At 40.0% G+C, this 20,320-nt stretch overlaps 1 protein-coding gene across 1 annotated transcript; it reads left to right on the top strand.

Moving 5' to 3' along the window:
- The first annotated feature begins 8,218 nt into the window (after window positions 1-8,218).
- LOC134213433 (chitinase-like protein Idgf4) lies at window positions 8,219-19,118 on the top strand. The gene is made up of 3 exons (XM_062692479.1): window positions 8,219-8,505; window positions 17,772-18,495; window positions 18,550-19,118. The coding sequence occupies exons 1-3, from the start codon at window positions 8,379-8,381 to the stop codon at window positions 19,022-19,024; spliced, it is 1,326 nt and encodes a 441-aa protein (XP_062548463.1). The 5' UTR covers window positions 8,219-8,378; the 3' UTR covers window positions 19,025-19,118.
- The last annotated feature ends 1,202 nt before the right edge of the window (window positions 19,119-20,320 follow it).

Below are 20,320 nucleotides of genomic sequence, written 5' to 3'. Positions count from 1 at the left end.
AGAAGTTATGGCCAAAATACAAATTCATACGAAAAAATCGCGTAAAAAATGTCACTCATTTTTCGGGCACTTATCCTCAACCGATTTGCTTGCAACAAGTTGCATTCGACGCAGAATCCTGTCCCATTGTTTCCTATTTGAAATTGGTCAGATCGGACTATGGGATCAGAAGTTATGGCCAAAATACAAATTCATACGAAAAAATCGCGTAAAAAATGTCACTCATTTTTCGGGCACTTCTCCTCAACCGATTTGCTCGCAACAAGTTGCATTCGACGCAAAATCCTGTCCCATTGTTTCCTATTTGAAATTGGCCAGATCGGACTATGGGATCGAAAGTTATGGCCAAAATACAAATTCAAACGAAAAAATCGCGTAAAATATGTTACTTATTTTTCGGGCACTTATCTTCAACCGATTTGCTGGCAACAAGTTGCATTTGACGCAGAATCCTGTCCCATTGTTTCTTATTTGAAATTGGCTAGATCGGACTATGGGATCGAAAGTTATGGCCAAAATACAAATTCATACGAAAAAATCGCGTAAAAAATGTCACTCATTTTTCGGGCACTTATCCTCAACCGATTTGCTAGCAACAAGTTGCATTCGACGCAGAATCCTGTCCCATTGTTTCCTATTTGAAATTGGTCAGATCGGATCTATGGGATCAGAAGTTATGGCCAAAATACAAATTCATACGAAAAAATCGCGTAAAAAATGTCACTCATTTTTCGGGCACTTATCTAAAACCGATTTGCTCGCAACGAGTTGGATCAGACGCAGAATCCTGTTCCATTGTTTCCTATTTAAAATTGGCCAGATCGGACTATGGGATCGAAAGTTATGGCCAAAATACAAATTCAAACGAAAAAATCGCGTAAAATATGTTACTCATTTTTCGGGCACTTATCTTCAACCGATTTGCTGGCAACAAGTTGCATTTGACGCAGAATCCTGTTCCATTGTTTCTTATTTGAAATTGGCCAGATCGGACTATGGGATCGAAAGTTATGGCCAAAATACAAATTCATACGAAAAAATCGCTAAAAAATGTCACACATTTTTCGGGCACTTATCCTTAGCCGATTTGCTCACAACAAGTTGCATTGGACGTAGAATTCTGTCCCGTTGTTTCCTATTGAAAATTGGCCATATCGGACAATGGGATCGAAAATTATACCATTTTTGCCTTTCTCGTATACTAAGTATGCGGTAAAGGCTATATGATCGCTCAAAACAAACTTTTATAGAAGGCCCGGAGACCCATAGTATTATATACCAATCGACTCAGTTCGACGAATCGAGGTGATGTCTGTGTGTGTGTGTGTGTGTGTGTGTGTGTGTGTATGTGTATGTGTGTGTGTGTGTGTGCAAAACTACTCAAAAATGTCACTCATTTTTCGGGCACTTATCCTCAACCGATTTGCTCGCAACAAGTTGCATTCAACGCAGAATACTGTCCCATTGTTTCCTATTTGAAATTGGCCAGATCGAACTATGGGATCAGAAGTTATGGCCAAAATACAAATTCATACGAAAAAATCGCGTAAAAAATGTCACTCATTTTTCGGGCACTTATCCTCAACCGATTTGCTCGCAACAAGTTGCATTCGACGCAGAATCCTGTCCCATTGTTTCCTATTTGAAATTGGCCAGATCGAACAATGGGATCGAAAGTTATGGCCAAAATACAAAATCATACGAAAAAATCGCGTGAAAAATGTCACTCATTTTTCGGGCACTTATCCTCAACCGATTTGCTCGCAACAAGTTGCATTCGACGCAGAATCTTGTCTCATTGTTTCCTATTTGAAATTGGCCAGATCGAACTATGGGATCGAGAGTTATGGCCAAAATACAAATTCATACGAAAAAATCGCGTAAAAAAAGTCACTCTTTTTTCGGGCACTTATCCTCAACCGATTTGCTCGCAACAGTTGCATTCGACGCAGAATCCTGTCCCATTGTTTCCTATTTGAAATTGGCCATATCGAACTATGGGATCGAAAGTTATGGCCAAAATACAAAACCATACGAAAAAATCGCGTGAAAAATGTCACTCATTTTTCGGGCACTTATCCTCAACCGATTTGCTCGCAACAAGTTGCATTCGACGCAGAATCCTGTTCCATTGTTTCCTATTTGAAATTGGTCAGATCGAACTATGGGATCGAAAGTTATGGCCAAAATACAAAATCATACGAAAAAATCGCGTGAAAAATGTCACTCATTTTTTGGGCACTTATCCTCAACCGATTTGCTCGCAACAAGTTGCATTCGACGCAGAATCCTGTCCCATTGTTTCCTATTTGAATCTGGCCAGATCGAACTATGGGATCGAGAGTTATGGCCAAAATACAAATTCATACGAAAAAATCGCGTAAAAAAAGTCACTCATTTTTCGGGCACTTATCCTCAACCGATTTGCTCGCAACAAGTTGCATTCGACGCAGAATCCTGTTCCATTGTTTCCTATTTGAAATTGGCCAAATAGAACTATGGGATCGAGAGTTATGGCCAAAATACAAAACCATACGAAAAATCGCGTAAAAAAGTCACTCTTTTTCGGGCACTTATCCTCAACCGATTTGCTCGCAACAGTTGCATTCGACGCAGAATCCTGTCCCATTGTTTCCTATTTGAAATTGGCCATATCGAACTATGGGATCGAAAGTTATGGCCAAAATACAAAACCATACGAAAAAATCGCGTGAAAAATGTCACTCATTTTTCGGGCACTTATCCTCAACCGATTTGCTCGCAACAAGTTGCATTCGACGCAGAATCCTGTTCCATTGTTTCCTATTTGAAATTGGCCAGATCGAACTATGGGATCGAGAGTTATGGCCAAAATACAAATTCATACGAAAAAATCGCGTAAAAAAAGTCACTCATTTTTCGGGCACTTATCCTCAACCGATTTGCTCGCAACAAGTTGCATTCGACGCAGAATCCTGTCCCATTGTTTCCTATTTGAAATTGGCCAGATCGAACTATGGGATCGAGAGTTATGGCCAAAATACAAATTCATACGAAAAAATCGCGTAAAAAAAGTCACTCATTTTTCGGGCACTTATCCTCAACCGATTTGCTCGCAACAAGTTGCATTCGACGCAGAATCCTGTCCCATTGTTTCCTATTTGAAATTGGCCAGATCGAACTATGGGATCGAGAGTTATGGCCAAAATACAAATTCATACGAAAAAATCGCGTAAAAAAGTCACTCATTTTTCGGGCACTTATCCTCAACCGATTTGCTTGCAACAAGTTGCATTCGACGTAGAATCCTGTCCCGTTGTTTCCTATTGAAAATTGGCCATATCGGACTATGGGATCGAAAATTATACCATTTTTTTATGGAAAAATCTCTAAAAAAATGTCACTTATTTTTCAGGCACTCTTCCTCAACCGATTTGCTCGCATTAAATTTCATTCGATGCAGAATGTTTCATATTTTCTTATTGAAAATTGTCCAGATCGGACTATGGACTTAGATGTTCTGGTCAAATTACTATTTATTGTGAAAAAGAGTTCAAAAAGTCTAGCTCACTTTTTTAGCAATTAGACTTCATCTATTCTCGCAACAGATTGCATTCGTCGCAGAATCTTGTCCCATTGTTTCCTATAGAAACTTGGACGGATCGTACAATTGGGTCAAAAGTTATGGCGAAAATACTAATTTTAAAACTACAAAATTAAATGCCAATTTTTGCTCTTATGTCAATCCGATTTGTTTGCAACAAATTGCGTTTGGGGAGAATTTTTTTATGCATATAAACAAATATGAAAAATAAGACCAATCCACATATTGGTGTTATTTTAGATTATTTAAAACCTTTTGAACGAACGAGAAAGGCACCATCACCGCTAGGTGGATTAATCTGGGTTTTTTAATGGAAAAATCGCTAAAAAAATGTCACTCATTTTTCGGGCACTTATCCTCAACCGATTTGCTCGCATTAAATTGCATTCGATGCAGAATGTCTCATATTTTCTTATGGAAAATTATCCAGATCGGACTATGGGTTTAGATGTTATGGTCAAATTACTATTTATTGTGAAAAAGAGTTAAAAAAAGTCTAGCTCACTTTCTTAGCACTTATACTTCATCTATTCCCCAAGTAGAGTTTCCATTTCCCGGCCATTTTCGTTGTCCCGGGATTCAGGATAAACTTGTTCAGTATATCCTGGAAATCCAGGATCCCAGGATTTTTAGATGTTTCCTTAGAAAATTTATTTTTTTGATTTAAAAACGATTTTATTCAATATTCAGGGGTAAAGTTCATATTTTAGAAAGGCCAGATAATACAGAGTTCAAATTGAAACTCATTTCAATTCTAATTTGAATCGATTCTTTCGAAAAAAAAACTACTTCTAAAAGCAAATAATATTCACGTTTTTCTTTCGGAAGGTAGAGTACCCTTTTGGAATATATGAGAAGAAGGGTTCGCCGAGTCCGAGAAGAAGGATTCGCTGGCGGTTGAAGTCGGCTTGACTGTTCGCATTGTTTTGAATATGCACAGGTGTTCTGATTAGAACTACCCAGCCAGATGTACATCAATATATGTACGCTTCTACCGCCGACGCATGATGACTTTTTCTTTGTCAATCCTTCTTATCGTTGGGATCCAAGCTCTAAAACAATATTTGATGCAGCGACCTGCATTACTGCATTCTAGGCATAGAGTACCTGCACCGAGTAAAAATACTCTCAATGAATTGGTGAACTAACCTAACTAACCTAACGTCCCCTATTCAGTATGATGGTTAGGCTGAGGAATTTTGTCCTCACTGTTGGTCATAAAATAATCGTTTAACTGGGTGTTTTGCATCTTCAAAATAGAAATTTGGTTAATCATACTAAATTAAACAGTTAAGACATTAAAATATTCTCAGATTATTTACTATGGAAAACTAAGACTCTGTAAGAAATAAAAAAAAAAATAGGCAGAGCATCGGGGTCGGACCACTTGTACTTGCGCATGTGCTGGAAAGTTTGTTGTACGAACGTCGATTAGAAGGACATGAATTGGATCAAGAATTGTTATGGAGGCAAGAAGCTCAGGAAGACTGACAAGGCAAGGCGAATATCAGCTAGTGTACACAACCTCGCTGTAGACGGGAGATGGGTAGGAAGCAGGCGCCAAATAGATGTAGCTGATCTTGTACTGTAGATACTTGTCGTTTAATTAATAGAGAGCTGTAGCTGTTGGAAAAAGTATAAGTCAGTAGCCCTCCATTGAGTGGTATAGGGGAATCTAATATTTTTTGTGAAGGTGTTCTATTAACTCTCCGATATTTTCATGTCTGTTCCTCTCTTACTAATTTAATAATAAGATGATATCGATTGTGCATCACAAAGAACCTTGGCTCCGTATACATGCCTGAACCTCCCAAATAAACGAGTTTGGAAAAAAAATCATGTAAGTTGGGTTTCGCGTTCAAAACAAATAACTTTTGTAAGAAGAAAAATTACACTGTTTGCGAACCGGAAATGAAACAGTATTTTTTGTCCCGGGTATCCCGGGATTTTCGGGATTTTAAAAATAATATCCCGGGAATCGGGAAATCCCGAATTTTCCTAAATCCCGGGATTTTTTGTCCCGGGATGTCCCGGGATGGAAACTCTATCCCCAAGCAACACAATTTCAACAAATCTGGTTGCAGTAATAATATTGTGACTGAATCCGGTCATATATAAGTTACTTGATTGATGTGCAATATGTGTGCTTCTCAGGTCGCTCGCAACAGATTGCATTCGACGCAGAATCTTGTCCCATTGTTTCCTACACTGAGAGCAGCCTTACAGTTAAAATTACTATATTGTAGGGTTAAATTAAAAACACAACGCCACTAAATTTGTGCAGATTACTAACCGTGTTTATACCGAACAAAAAATGCTTTATTTTACTATGGCTTCAAAGACAAAATTGCCAGTAAAAATTACTATGCTTTCTAGTTATCTTAACAACAATTCAGTATTTAGTTGTACCAATCGATGCATTTAAAATAAAAATGGGGTTTTGCTTGGGTTTTGTTAATTTAATTAATTTGGGATAATATTGAAGTCAAGTGAAAATTACTTTAACATGCGATTTAGTAATGTTCATATATGTAATAACATTACATTCATATTGAATACATAAATTACTGTGGCGAATGTCTGCCCTCTAAAAATGAAACAAATCACATTTCGTCATGGGATTCTTCCGACTCTTCCTTGGCATCAGTAAGGTTGTTGGCGGAAACCTGACAAGTCTAGAGACAGCAGCTGGTGTGGTACCGCCCCGGAATCAACACCGGACACCTTGACGAATAGAGCAGTCCAGGTTGAACAATTTTTAGGACTGCCAGAATACGCTCCATTGTAGACGAGCTGTAGACATCTGCTAACCTGCACGATAAAATAGGATGGGAATTTATTTCTCTAATCATCACGTAAAACATCAAACTGTTTTTAATACTTACCAGCCGTTATCAGTATTATGGAGATATTATTCTTAAATTATATGGATAGCAAATTCCGTCCCTCCGATTGCTTCGCAGTATGGCGACTGACCTGACAATGTTTTTTGTAAATTTTCATCACCATGGTTTGTTGTTTATTTTAACTATGCTCATGGTTAAAATTACAACAGTGTTGTTAATTGAAGTATGTATTTGTTCATATCAAAAACATACAGAAATAGTAATTTCAAGAGCAAATACATATTTACCGTTACTTCAACATTATTTTCAGTGTATAGAAACTTGGCCGGATCGTACAATTGGGTCAAAAGTTATGGCGAAAATACTAATTTTAAAACTACTAAATAAAATGCCATTTTTTGCTCTTATGCTCATCCGATTTGTTTGCAACAAATTGCGTTTGGCGAGATTTTTTTTTATGCATATAAACAAATATGAAAAATAAGACCAATCCACATATTGGTGTTATTTGAGATTTTTCCAAACCTTTTGAACGAACGAGAAAGGCACCATCACCGCTAGGTGGATTAATCTGGGTTTTCATATAAACTTCCAACGAGTTTAGCACCGCCCAAACGTTGACCGATTTGGCTGATATTTTGTTCAAAGCATCAGGGCATCAAATAGAACCGAATAAGAGGGCGGCCCATCAAAAAAATTGAAAAAAGTTTTTCCCATACTAATTTGAGCCACCCTACTGTATACCCATTTTAATCATGCGATTGAATCGCAATTTGATCTGTGTTAATTTACAAAAAAAAAGACACGCCGTAGTGTGCTTGATAACACAATGAAAAGTAAATAATTGAATCCGAGTCGTCGGTTTGCGAATATGACTAAGTGCGTTGGTCTGAAGACTGAAAACAAGTGAGACACACGTTTTGCATATAAATGCAACCGATTCAGTTGCAATAATATACATTTGACGGGGAAGTTGTTTGCTGTTGTACGGTATTCCTTTCCTACTTTATATGTTGATTCTAATCTGGGATTCACCTTCATAACTATAAGGGCCCATTCACAAATTACATAACGCTTTAGGGGGTGGGAGGGAGTCTGTCCGAGCGTTACGGCCGATACAAATTTTAGAACCCTTCCATACAAAACACGTTACGGGGGGGGGTGGTTGTTGTCTGAAAATTATCCATTTTAGCGTTATGTAGTTTGTGAATGAGCCCTAAGACCTTCTCCATTGACAATTAAAAGTTTTCCGCGAAAGTAATGCTCTGCATCTTTCAATAAGCTTTCTTGATTCTTAATTTTTTTTATTTATAATAATTTGAAAAATCAAAATTTTGCTAAAAACAAAAAACAAATCAAATTGTAGTATCTATACTAAGCTTACAGTTAATGATGATGGAAATGTACACAAGCTGGTGTGTTTCCGCTAAGACTGTAATGTAGGAATATTATTCAAAATGCTCCATTTGCTGTGAACGATACTAAAACTCAAATAACCTTTATGAAGTCAACGATGCTAGTTGTGCTAGTTATGAATCATTGTTCATAATCATGTTAATTTTTTGTCTTGATAAAAATATTGTACACGACTGATTCACTCAAATAGCAGAACCAAATCAAAACAAGAACCCCCAAAAAGTTCTCATTCTCCCCGAATTTTCCATCTCTAGCACTTCTGAAGCCACTCAGACTCAAACATTGATTTCGCGATAACCGTCGAATCCATCCAGACCAGAATATCAACCCAACGAAGTCGACCGTTGTTGGTGAGATCACTCCATATAAAAACCTCTCGATCGCCGGTCGTCTCCGATCAGTTCGCTGCCGTGTGTCTAACTTTTAGCAACGTCTACAGTGAGGAAGTGCGCGCATTGTAAAAATTTAAAATAAGAATCTACCGGTCGGCTTTTTTTCCCTCGAGAGGCTATAAGTGAGGTGCAATCACCGTCATGGGGCTGATCAAATCAGCTGTCACCGCGGTTTGCCTCGTCGTGGCGCTGCTGGCTCCGACCAGCCACAGCCAGTCCACGGCCAAGGTTTTGTGCTACTACGATGGAGCGAACTTCCTGATCGAAGGTAAGTGTCAACAGCCGGCAAACAAACGGACTGAGAAAAAGGACAGACGTGTAGAAGGCGGTGAAGTGCGATATGATGTCATCCGTAACGCATGCCGGTCGCGGTGATTTGTGCGGTGTCGTAGATTATAGCCAGGAGGAATTGTCATTGTGGGCAAGAGTTGCAATGCAGCCAAAGTGCTACATCGCAAAGTACACAAATTAAAGGCTAATTCCGAATAAACCGCTATTTACTATTGTGTCAGATGATTTCTGACCTCAACCGCTTACCGCAATGGCGGTTGGAGGAAAGAGAGAGGTTCTCAGTCTTCTTACTCGATGGAGCTGATTGAGTTTGTGTTTGAATGTATTGACCAAAAAGTGAATATTTAAAATTTAGGTAGGATTTATTTTTGACCGATTTGCTCTCAATAAGCATTCGAAGTGGAATCCTGACCCATTGATTTTTATTGAAAATTGGCTGGATCAGACGTTAAGGCGAAAATACTATTAGGGTAGAGAACCATTTGGGCAGCACCCCTATTCCCGTCAGCAACGTTCATTACAACCGAATTACTTGTTTTTTAGTACATGGTCAGTTTTTGTCGATATCTAGTGATGTACAAACAAACAAGCCATTTGGTTGGAGCGCGTTGAAAAGTTTCTCTGATTTTTTTGGTACTGATCCTCAGTCGATTTACTCACAACAAGTTGCATTTAATGGTGAATTCTGTCACATTGTTTCCTATTGCAAATTAGCCAAATTTGCACAAAAATTGCGTATAAAAGTCTCACACTTTTTTGACACTTATTCTTAATCGAATTACTTTCAATAAGTAGTATTCAAAGCAGAATCCTATCTCATTTCTATTGAAAGCACCGCTAGGATTAATTACCTTACTTAATTAAGGGCTTTACACTCGATCAATAACGTTTTGTTTCAAGTTTGGATTAATTTTAGATGCAAACTTTGAGAATCTTTAAGTTTACTTCTTGCCTCCATATACACAGAAAAAAAAATGAAAAATAAACAGCGCGTAAAACTTCTTTTTTTTACTTATGGATCCTGTATACCTCCGGTAGTGCAAAGGGCCAACTTGAAAGATCTCCATCCTGAGCGTTGCCCGGCTATCGCTTTAACCTGTTGCCAGGTTAGATTTCGGTCGACTTCTTTTATTTCTTTATTGAGGCTTCGCCGCCATGAGCCTCTGCGTCTGCCTCTGCTGCGATGTTCCGCTGGGTTCCAGTCTAATGCTTGTTTACAGATTTCGTTTCCGCCCCTACGTAGAGTGTGGCCGACTCAGCCCCACTTCCGATTCCGAATTGCTGTTGCTATCGGCCTCTGGTGACAACGACGATGGAGCTCGTTGTTTGAGATCCAGTTGTGAGGCCACCAGGCCCGAATTATATACCGCAGGCATGTGTTAATGAACACCTGCAGCCGTTGAGTGTTCTCCACTGAAACACACCATGTTTCGCTAGCGTATAGCAGCACAGATTTCACGTTAGAGTTGAAAATTCGTATTTTGGTGCGTTCACTTATCTGCCTGTTTTTCCAGATATTTCTTAAACTAGCAAAGGCAGCCCTTGCTTTCTTGATACGTGCGCCTTTGTCGATCTTGGTACCGCCGTCTGACGCCATTTGGCTACCAAGATATTGGAAGCTTTCAACATTCTCCACTGGTTGCCCGGCTACTGTGAAACTGGAAGGAGTCACCGTGTTTACATCTAACGATTTGGTTTTGTTGACGTTGATGACTAAACCTGCCGAGGAGGAGCGCTCGGCAAGGTCGTTGAGCTTACTCTGCATATCAGAGCGCCCTTGCGCGAGGAGTGCAACGTCATCAGCCAATTCAAAGTCGTTTAGGTGCTCCATGGTTATAGGCTGCCATAACAGCCCGCGGTTTGGTTCACGGTCAATCGCATCTACCAGAATCTCATCGATTTCGATGAGTAACAGTAACGGTGATAGAATACATCCTTGCCTCACACCAGCTACGACCCGGATAGGGTCGGACAGAACCCCATTGTGCAGCACTCTACACGAAAAGGTCTCGTACTGTGCGTCGATGAGGCCGATGATTTTCTCAGGAACCCCTTTGCGTTTCAGGGCGCCTCACATATTCTCGTGATTGAGACGGTCGAAAGCTTTTTCGTAGTCAATGAATACCAAGTAAAGGGACTCTTGGAATTCGTTGACCTGCTCCAGAATTATGCGGAGCGTGACAATATGGTCCACATAGGATATTCCGGCACGGAATCTGGCTTGCTGTCGCCGGAGAGTCGCATCGATCTTCTCCTGAATCCGGGTTAGGATTCGCGTGTTATACGTCGGATCCTTGAAATAGTTGTTCGAAGTGCTCGAACCAGCGTTTCAGCTGGTCAGTTGGGTCGGTCAATAACTGATCATTCGCGTCTTTCACAGGCATCGTTGCATACATCTTCGCCCCGCCTTAGCGTCGTGAGCAGTGTTGGTAAAAACTCAAAATCTCAAAACTCATGGATGATTCAAATCAAGCGTGAGTTGAAACGCACCCAACTCAGCACCTAAAAACTCAGGGATTAGTTGAATCATCCATTTGAATCATCGTAGGTTTTCTTTTGTTCTCTTTCGTTAAAAACAGTAAATTGACGTTTTTCGCATAAAATATTAGACACTCTTTTATGTATAAGCAATAAATTACCCCCAAAGTGATTTCAAATGCGTTTTTAAACCAAAATAATGTTTTGGCAAATGAGTGAAATGATGCGTTTTAGCATGAAAAATTCAAGCGTGATGCATTCCTTTAAAATCGCAGACGATTTCGTTCGCACGGGAGCGCTCGTTGATTGAGATTTATGAGTGATTTTACCAACACTGGTCCTGAGATATCGTAGAGGAGGCGAATGTCCCCGGTTGCGGCGGCTCTCTCTCCTTCGTCGGCCAGAGAGTCTGCCCACGCTCGCTTGTCCCGTCGACATGAGCGTTTTACTTCCTTCTCAAGAGCCGCGTATCGTTGACGGGCTGAGACTTTGGCTCCTCTGGTTTTCGATCGCTGTATCGCGGTTTTAGCTTCTCTTCGCTCCTCTATCTTCCTCCAGGTATCATCGGTGATCCATTGTTTTCTCTGGGTGCGTAGTTCGCCCAGATTATTCTCGCTGGTGGTGATGAAGACATTCTTGATGGCGGTCCATTGGTCTTCCACGCTGCCATCATCCGGAATATCTGCAGCACGCGTCTCTTGTTCTTCAACGAAGGACCGTTTCACCGTGGCATCTTCCAGTCGGCGTGTGTTGAATCGTCGTCCAACTCTTTCCTCCTGCCGACGAATCCGCGCATTGCGCAGGCGTATTTCGACGATGAGGAGGTGATGATCAGACACGATATCGGCACTACGTTTATTCCGTAAATCAAGAAGGCTCCGCTTCCATTTTCGGCTGATGCAGATGTGGTTGATTTGATTTTCTGTAAAGCCGTCACGGGAGACCCACGGGAGAAGAGCGATCCCCCGATCACCATGTCGTTATTACCACAAAATTGCCACTAGGAGCAGTCATCGCAATTTCCTCCGACAGTTGCGTGGGGTCCGCGACGTTAGGCATAATGGACGTTAGGCATAACGGACGCTAGGCACAATATACGTTAGGCATAATGGACGTTTGGCATAATTTTGCCTTCTTTATGTCATGGACTGTTCTTTGAGTCATTTTATGCCTAACATCCATTATGAAAGTGGCTGTCCAATGCAGATCCACACATTTTAGAGTTGGTGGTAATACATGAATCGGTGCCAGTGAAAGTGTCACATTGAGTAAATTTTACAGGAGACGCATTTTCCCAAAAACTTCGAATAATAAATTCAAATTTACAATTTTCTGCAACTCAACTATACTAACATGTAATAAATGATGTGCCTAAAGGTAGTAGTGGGAAATATGTAAATGAAATTGGAACAAAATGTAACAGAAATTGAAAATCGTTTCCAGTAAAAGTGGTACATGTACATTTGTAAAATTCTTAACGGTAGTTAACCATCATATTGCCAAATTTTCTTTTAAATTAGTTATCAAAAACACTTTTTTGTCATTCCCTTACTAGCTCTCTGCAAATAGAAGTCGTTTATGTAAAAAACTCAAAATTGATAAAAATGGTTCTTGTACCACTTTTTCTGACAGCGGTTTACATATCGGATGCTGAAACGTGCTGCCCTAGCAGCACAATCCAGACAGATTTGGTTGCACTAACTCAAATGTGATTAAATTTGGTTGCACATAGAGATGTCGTAAAATCCCGATTAATCGATTAGTTACTAATCGATTACTCTTGATTCTTGTCGATTATTGAATCGATTAATCATTGTATAGTAATCGATTCAAAATTAATCGATTATCACAACGATGAATCGATTAATCGAAATAATCAATTAATTTTCGACATCCTTATGATGTCGTAAAATTCTGATTTATCGATTAGTAACTAATCGATTACTCACGATTCCTCTCGATTATTGAATCGATTAATCGTTGGGTAATAATCGATTCAAAATTAATGGATTATCACAACGATGAATCGATTAATCGAAGTAATCGATTAATTTGCAACATCTCTAGTTGCACATGGGTCACAGAAACTTGTATGCAACATGTGTGCTGCTCGGGTGAGCTTGACCGGGATCTACATACTTTCGCTTGGTTCTGACGTTGTTAGTAAAATGGACGCCAGTACTGAGATTTTCATTTTCATTGAGAGAGGTCACGCGATATTTACATTTTATTCTCTTCCGCTTTCATAGAAAACATAAACAATGAAAGGAATTCTGCAACATTTTCACGGATTTTTATTTCATGAAAACGCATCAAACTATTGTAAACAGCTGTTTGTTGGAAAAATATATTAAGCTCGTTTAGTGGAATGTATTAAACCGTCTAAGACGAATTAAGTACTGTCCATTTAATTCCACCAGTTAATTTTCGTTATCTTTGCAGATACGTATTTCGACCACAACTGTGTGGTCGTCTTCAGTGTCTTGTACTTGACTTGGTCGAAATACGTATCTGCAAAGATAACAAAAATTAACTGGTGGAATTAAATGGACAGTACTTAATTCGTCTTAGACGGTTTAGCTGTTTGTTTTCAATTATGTTACTTTAACCTCGAAAATCAAAAACAATACAATCATTTTATCGACTAGTCATCGTTATTTGCACAGATCTATTAAAACTAAGCAACATTCCTATCATGACTGCTTGTAATGTGACAGGTGACTGGGAGACGGCTACATTTTCATTTGGTCTCTTGAACTGTTTTCGCTTTTACATGACAGTTACGAAAACTACCAGTACTGATGGCGCACCTCGTCTTCACGTTCTCCTATACGGAAGAAATAAACTACCCAATAGTGAGTTTAATTCACCCAACCTCGAACATCCGTACGGGAACCCAAAATTGAGTAAGTAGGGTCGAAGTAGTTTGCCTTTACTCCCATGTTAAAAAAGTACCCAACGGAAAATTTATTTACCCAAATGTAAGTTTAATTCACTCAATTTCGACCTCAGGTAATAAAACTCAAAATTGGCTTCCCGTATTGAACTGGCGTCGTTGGATTGTTTGGCTCTTTTGTTTTGACAACAAAAGAAAGAGTGGATGAAAGAGAAGAGAAAAATAACTCGAAAGTAAGTTTAAAATACTCAATTTTGGGTACTTTTCTTCTTCCGTGTAGGGCTTCGTCGGCTTGGAAAAAAAATCTGGATGTGGGTTTTTTGTTGGAACAATACCCTTCTTTGTGTTCTTGTTGATTACATCAGGAACTAAAATAAACGAAGTTGAGTCCAGTAAATCAATATTCGAGCAACGCCTAACAATATACCCTTTGTCGTCAACAGAGTTTGTTACTGACAAACGCACAGGTGCAACAAGCCTTTATCAGAACCCAAGCACGATATGACAAGAATCATTTGCCTTGCATGCGCTGATATTTCCGAGAATGCGATGCTAATTCTGTAATTTCTCCAACTGAGCACAGTTCGAGAGCTCTAGCATTTTAAACGGTCGATAACGACGCTGGATACTTCCTCACGGTATATCGGGGTTGGAAAGGAATCGATGATGCAAGCCCACTGCAGGCCGAGAACACCTCTGCACTCGTCACGAGTTCACGCGGATGTTTTTTTTTTTCAATTGGGGGTTAGGTTGTTGGTTAGGTTCTGCCCATGAAAGCCCATTTCTAATTCTAACGATTGCTAGAACATGAGAAATATATGGAAACATACAAAAAGTAGGAGGAATGGAACAGGCCTGGGATTGAACCGACTGCGTATGAGGCAGAAGTGGTAGCCATATAAACATCAAGCCCGTTCGATAGCGTTCTACATATTCGCGTAGGGTATTTTCTCTTTTTGATCCTTTGAGATTTGTTCTTGATGGTCTTCTATATTGCCAAACGTTTCCTTGTTGTCAAATATTGTAGCCGTAATCATAGAACTAAGGCAAAACAATGAATTTTTATGGAATTTTTTTATTACACTGGCTTGTGACTGGTGGTCGAGTAATTAATGACAAAATTACCATACGAAGTCGTAGGCACAATCCACTAAGGTATTTCATAATCTTAACCCTTTTCTGTTATGAAACTGTTCGGTAACTATTTCACAGGTTCTCTATGCCTTTTGAATACACCCCCATATTTACGTTCTAATCGTTTTTCGAACGAAAGCTGACGCACAGTCTCGTCCACGACAGCAAAATCATCTTGGAAAATGGCTTGAACGATTCGGATGCGTTTGAAAGTGGGTTTCGTCAGTAAATAGGATTACGGATAAATGAGAAAAATGGGTCGAAACTGTACTTGCTACATTATAAAGCTTATTTAATTTCTAGGGCCTTAGAATTAGGAGTTGAGGAAATGCTTTGCACTCCTCCCCGTAAAAATCTTTGCTATCAGTCACACTGTGCGTGAGGCACACAAGTACCTGAAAAGTTTGGCTGCGAAGCTGCGTACCTATATGACATTTTTGGCAGAAATAAGACTTTATTTTTTCCTAAGACTCGTCCTAAAATAACGACTGATTTTGATAGAAATACGAAAAAATTATGCCTGTTAAAAAAGGCACTGATTTTTCCTGTCCATGCACTTTGAGGTGCAATTATAGATCATTGGATGAGGACCCGATCATCAAGTACTCCGACTCCCACCTCAGTGGTTGGATGAAAAGCTTGGAATCGACTTTATTTGAAACATTTAATTGAAACCAACTTTTTCAACCAAAAGCAAAAACCAATATCATTCTTTTGTGAAATTTTTTTACATTGCTCCATGAATTCCTACGATCTGAAGCCACCTATCTGCCTGCCTGTCTGTCTATCTAATATATGCATGAGAACATCTCACCGGTGTCAATTGCCCTTAATTGCGATCTATTTTCGTTCAGTTTTGTCATCTGCCCCTTAGGCCGGCGTGGCTCGGTTGGTAGGTAAATCACCATGGAATCGTGTCTCAAGCGAAATGACCCTAATGAGAAGGAGATTGCCTTGTTTTCGTGATGGCGATTCCTCTAGAAACCGGTCAGTTTTTTTTGCTCTGCACGCTTCAACTGTCTACAGCCGTTATCAGCCAGAACAAGTTTCGGTGTTTTGGTCTAGTTTCGTGATGCAATGAGGAGGGTTTCAAACCTCTGGCAACCGATTACGCGAGGTAGATCACTGATGACCTCTGAACTAGACAATGCAGCGCTATCAGGATGATGATTGTAAATAGGCAGACACGCGATTGACGAAGCCGAGAAAGTCAAGCATCATCACATGGTACTGAGAAGCAAACAAATGCCGGTTTAATAAATTTATGTTGAGCGTTGAGGTGATAAATCAGCGCATCACAATGAACGTAAAGCCTCAACGAATCAACTAACAAAAAATCGCAATCCCCGAGTACACATTAATATTTCAACAAAGCGGTTGCCTTTTCGAGCGTGACCTGTTTACTTACGAAATATTGTAAGGTGAATGTTTGGTTTCTATGTTAGCATTCAAGCGGTGTAGCACTTCAAGATGGGGATGGTTTCGCAGAATTCGAGAATCTCGCTCACTGAATACGTAAGGATATTGTTTGGGGATTTTTCAAGGTAATTGCTATCCAGTTTATTATTGGTATAAGAGGCTGTATAGTGCAATGATGTTGCTACGAGATATGAAATATATTTTGTCTTAAATCTACAGTCCAGCTTATCTACCTCATATGCACGACAAGTTTTTAGAATGAATGAAAGCTTTTATTAAAATAGTATATCTAAAAAAATCATTTTTTTCGTACTACACAGTTGTATCTTTTTTGTTATATTTTTATTGAAGAGACTCTTAATAAGATACTAATTTGCCATCTGCTTGTTAAAGGTTACAAAACGATTGAATGACGATAAAACGCCGTTCAAAGACATTTCTCTCTAAGATCAATTGAATAATTTGTTCGAAAAACTGCATATATCCATTTTAGATAATTTCGAGAAAATAACAAAAAATACTGTTTTTGAATAAATCGCCATCGAATCTTTTGATTTCTTCGATACAGATCAATAGTTTTTGGCAAAACTCAACACCGTGGGGGCACTTCTAGTGTGAAAACTGCAAGCCATACTCCATAATTGCTCTTCTAAGTGCGTGCAGATATGTGGTTTCTCAAACAAACGAAAAAAATCATACATTCCTGAACAAATTTTATTCCATATGTTTTGCCAGAATATGTATTTTTGGACGAGGATTCAGATTCTCATTTTGGCCAGAAAATGTAACATAAAGCAGTTTCTCAAACGATCATTACAATTCTTATTTAATGAACCTAGAGGTGATACTGCCTTTCTTATAATGAAAGTTGTAAAATCAATTAAGGAACTCTAAAGACGGTCTCTTTGATGATGTCTGCATAGTTCAAATCTAGTAGTGGAGTTAAAGAGAATTAATAGTACTAGCTCTTCTAAAAACAGTTGAACAACCCTACCAATAATAGAATAAAATTTTTGTTTTGTAGTTTTACCTGTCGTGTTGTACGTTGGTCTCGCTCCCAAAAAATATTATACGTCATTTACTGCCCAACTTTGTAAGGCTGCGCAATTGATTACATCATTGCAGTGACTTTTGTCGCCTTCTTCTGGAACATTCAATCAACCACAAATCAGCCAGGTGTGATTTATAAGTGCTAATGAGTGGAAAAAGCCCTTGACTGCCCCATGTCCATAATTCACACCTAGACTAAACCATTTCGACTGATACAAAAAAAAACAAATATTTTTAAGTGATCAATACTTCTTCACTTCCCATAGGTCTCGGCAAAGTATCGCTAACTGACATCGAAGCGGCCCTTCCTTTCTGTACCCACCTCGTGTACGGTTACGCCGCTCTGGATCCCGACTCCAACAAAGCCGTCAGCCGAAATGCCAACCTCGACCTCGACACCGGTAAGGGTAACTACCGCCAGGTGACCGGTCTGAAACGTAAATTCCCCGGCCTCAAGGTCCTGCTGGGCATCGGTGGCTATCGCTTCTCGTCCGCTTCTCCCAAGTATCTGGAACTGCTGGAATCTGGAGCGGGTCGAATTACCTTCATCAACAGCGTTTACTCGATTGTGAAGACATACGAATTTGATGGAATCGATCTAGCATGGCAATTCCCACAGAACAAGCCCAAGAAGGTGCGCTCCACTCCGGGTAAGCTGTGGCACGGATTCAAGAAAGTGTTCTCCGGTGACAGTGCTCTGGATGAAAAGGCCGATGAGCACCGTGAAGAATTCACCGCCTTGCTGCGGGAATTGAAGAATGCCTTCCGCTCGGATGGATACCAACTGGGAGTCACCGTTCTGCCTCACGTAAATGCTTCCATGTTTATGGACATTCCTGCTATCGTCAATTACCTCGACTTTGTCAACATTGCCGCATACGACATGCAAACTCCCGAACGAAATAAGAAAGAGGCCGACTACTTTGCACCCATTTATGAGCTCTCTGAACGAGTTCCCGAGAGCAACGTGGATGCACTTGTCAAGCTTTGGTAATATTTTTGATAACGTATATTTTCTTATCATCTAATTAAAAATTGTTTCAGGTTGAACAACCACGCTCCGGCTTCGAAGCTGATCGTTTCTATTCCAACACACGGTCGCGGATGGAAGATGGATGGTGATTCTGGTATCACTGGAGTTCCTCCTCTGCCAGCCGATGGTGCTGCCCCAGCTGGCCCTCAGCTGCAGCAGGAAGGATTCTACTCGTGGGCGGAGACCTGTGCCAAGTTGCCGAACCCGAGCAATACGGGCCTGAAGGGTGCCGACGGTCCTCTGCGTAAGGTGAACGATCCAACCAAGCGGTTCGGTCCATATGCATTCCGTGTGCCCGATAGCAACGGAGAGCACGGAGTGTGGGTTTCGTACGAAGATCCGGACAGCGCTGGCAATAAGGCGGCATACGTGAAGGCCAAGGGACTTGGTGGCATTGCACTCAACGATTTGGCATTCGACGACTTCCGGGGCAGCTGTGCCGGAGAGAAGTATCCGATCTTGCGTGCGGCTAAGTACAGATTGTAGATGCGGATGCAAGAATACCAGTGATTTTAATTCGTTAGTGGCTTGTTGATTGAAAAATAAATTATGTTGAAACATTAAATACTATAATATTATACTAAGTTGTGTTGTTTATAAGGAATCATTTGATAGTGTAATCAGTGACGAAAAGCATCCAGTTTTCAAACGAGAAATGGACTCTATCCAACGAGTTTATGATTAACTTTTAGGAAATTATCGACTTCAAACCACTCAACAAACAAATTAAGTAGCCTTACAAAAAATGGGCCCGGTCGGGTTTTAATTCGATCAAAATAAAAATTTACCAAATGGTTTTCAGACAGGTAGGGTAGTTTACCGGTTTTGGCCTTCTTAGTGCCTAATATGGCCAACCATGAAAATGCATATCTCCAAAAAAAATATCGATCCATTTTAACAGTGAGTGTTGTTAGAGCTAACAAAACCCTCGAAAATAGTTTTATTTTGAGTACTTTTATAAATTTGAAGATTTTACCGCAGACAGACGTTCAAGCTCGAAAAAACATGACAGTCGGATTGCCAAGTGGTAATAAGCGAAGAGATGGCGCCACATGTCCAAACAGGAAACATTGTTTGATTTTATGTTTTGATTTTCAACTTCATCAAAATCTTTTAGTTTCTTGATCGGATCTGCTTATGGAACTCGCTTTATGGAAAAACGCTCATTCCACTCAGCCCGCCAGAGATGGTATTTATGACTCAAGAGGGGTTGTTTAATTTTAAATTTTTGATTTAAAGAATTTGTTATCATGGCTTATTGTTATGATACGGAACAGTTTTTGCTTTTCTTTTATCGATGATTGTTATCTATTGAGAGCGATTTCTGCAAACCCTGACCCTGACACTCTCTCTGACGCACCATTTCGGTTGCTCACACCACTAACATACCATGCGGATCTAACTTGGATACTCACCTTTTACGCAATATGTGATACTAACTAGGATGCTCACCCAGCCACATGATTCACGCTCTAGCACACCAGTTTGAGACTTATTTGGGTGCTCACTCTAGCACACCCTGCATCTCCTCCCGACACACGCTCTGACACATTATGAGGGACTTACTTATTTAGTTTTTTACTTAACTTCTGACATGCCATGCGAGGCTGACTTGGATGCTGATCACTCTATTCTCTTCTACCATGCCTCGAGGTGACGCCTGCGATTGCCACCCGTTATGTCATACTTATCTCAGCCTGTGCAGGCTACTCATTCACTTCCCCGCATTCAGCCCTTTTCGCTCTAACTAACCAATAACAAGTTAAAGGTTCCCCCAAACAC

The sequence above is a fragment of the Armigeres subalbatus genome, chromosome 2, assembly GCF_024139115.2.
Source record: "Armigeres subalbatus isolate Guangzhou_Male chromosome 2, GZ_Asu_2, whole genome shotgun sequence".
NCBI classification, from domain to species: Eukaryota; Metazoa; Arthropoda; class Insecta; order Diptera; family Culicidae; genus Armigeres; species Armigeres subalbatus.
Note: the sequence above shows the minus strand (reverse complement) of the source record. Positions and strands in the feature narration are given on the sequence as shown.